Source organism: Condylura cristata, unplaced genomic scaffold (assembly GCF_000260355.1).
Source record: "Condylura cristata isolate star-nosed mole 26May11 unplaced genomic scaffold, ConCri1.0 scaffold00225, whole genome shotgun sequence".
In the NCBI taxonomy this organism is placed as follows: Eukaryota; Metazoa; Chordata; class Mammalia; order Eulipotyphla; family Talpidae; genus Condylura; species Condylura cristata.
The window spans coordinates 13,251-13,740 of NW_004567326.1; the positions used below are offsets into that span (position 1 = coordinate 13,251).

At 76.5% G+C, this 490-nt stretch overlaps 1 protein-coding gene across 1 annotated transcript in view; it reads left to right on the top strand.

Moving 5' to 3' along the window:
* The window catches only part of CR2 (complement component (3d/Epstein Barr virus) receptor 2), a gene marked incomplete at both ends in the record, with an annotated part of 13,570 nt that extends 13,100 nt beyond the window's left edge, over positions 1 to 470 (top strand). Inside the window, one exon of the mRNA XM_012734963.1 lies at positions 395 to 470. Coding sequence (XP_012590417.1) covers positions 395 to 470 — 76 coding nt within the window. The remainder of the gene's footprint in view (positions 1 to 394) is intronic.
* Between the last annotated feature and the right edge of the window lie 20 nt (positions 471 to 490).

Sequence of the window (490 nt, forward strand, 5' to 3'; positions counted from 1 at the left end):
CCCCGCGAGGCGCCTTCCAGACCCCGCCCCACCCCTGGGCCCCAGCGCTCTCCCCAGCACCGGGGCGCAAGCACAGGCTGACCTTCGGGGCGCAGAGGGCCGTGCCGGCGGCAGGACGGCGGGACTCTGCCCCCCCCACCCCCGGTCTGCGCGCTCCTGCGGGCAGCCGAGGGCAGGCGGCCAGCATCCCCAGTCCAGAACAGCCCTTCGCGCCCAGTCGCTTTCACGGGGGCGCGGGGGGCCGCGGCTCCCCCACCGCACTGTCCGGAGACCTTGGCCCGATGGCCACAGGACGCAGCGCCCCGCCCGCCCACAAGCGCAGGGGCCGTGGGCGGCCAGGGCAGGGCTGACGGTGGCCGCCGGCCCAGCCCCGCTGTGCTCACCCGCGCCCTAGGCCTGTCCGCCGGCTTCGTCCTCCTCATTTGCTTGATCGGCGTCGCCTTACGCAAGGCCATGAAGCGCCGAGAGCGGTGAGTCCCGGGGCGGCCGG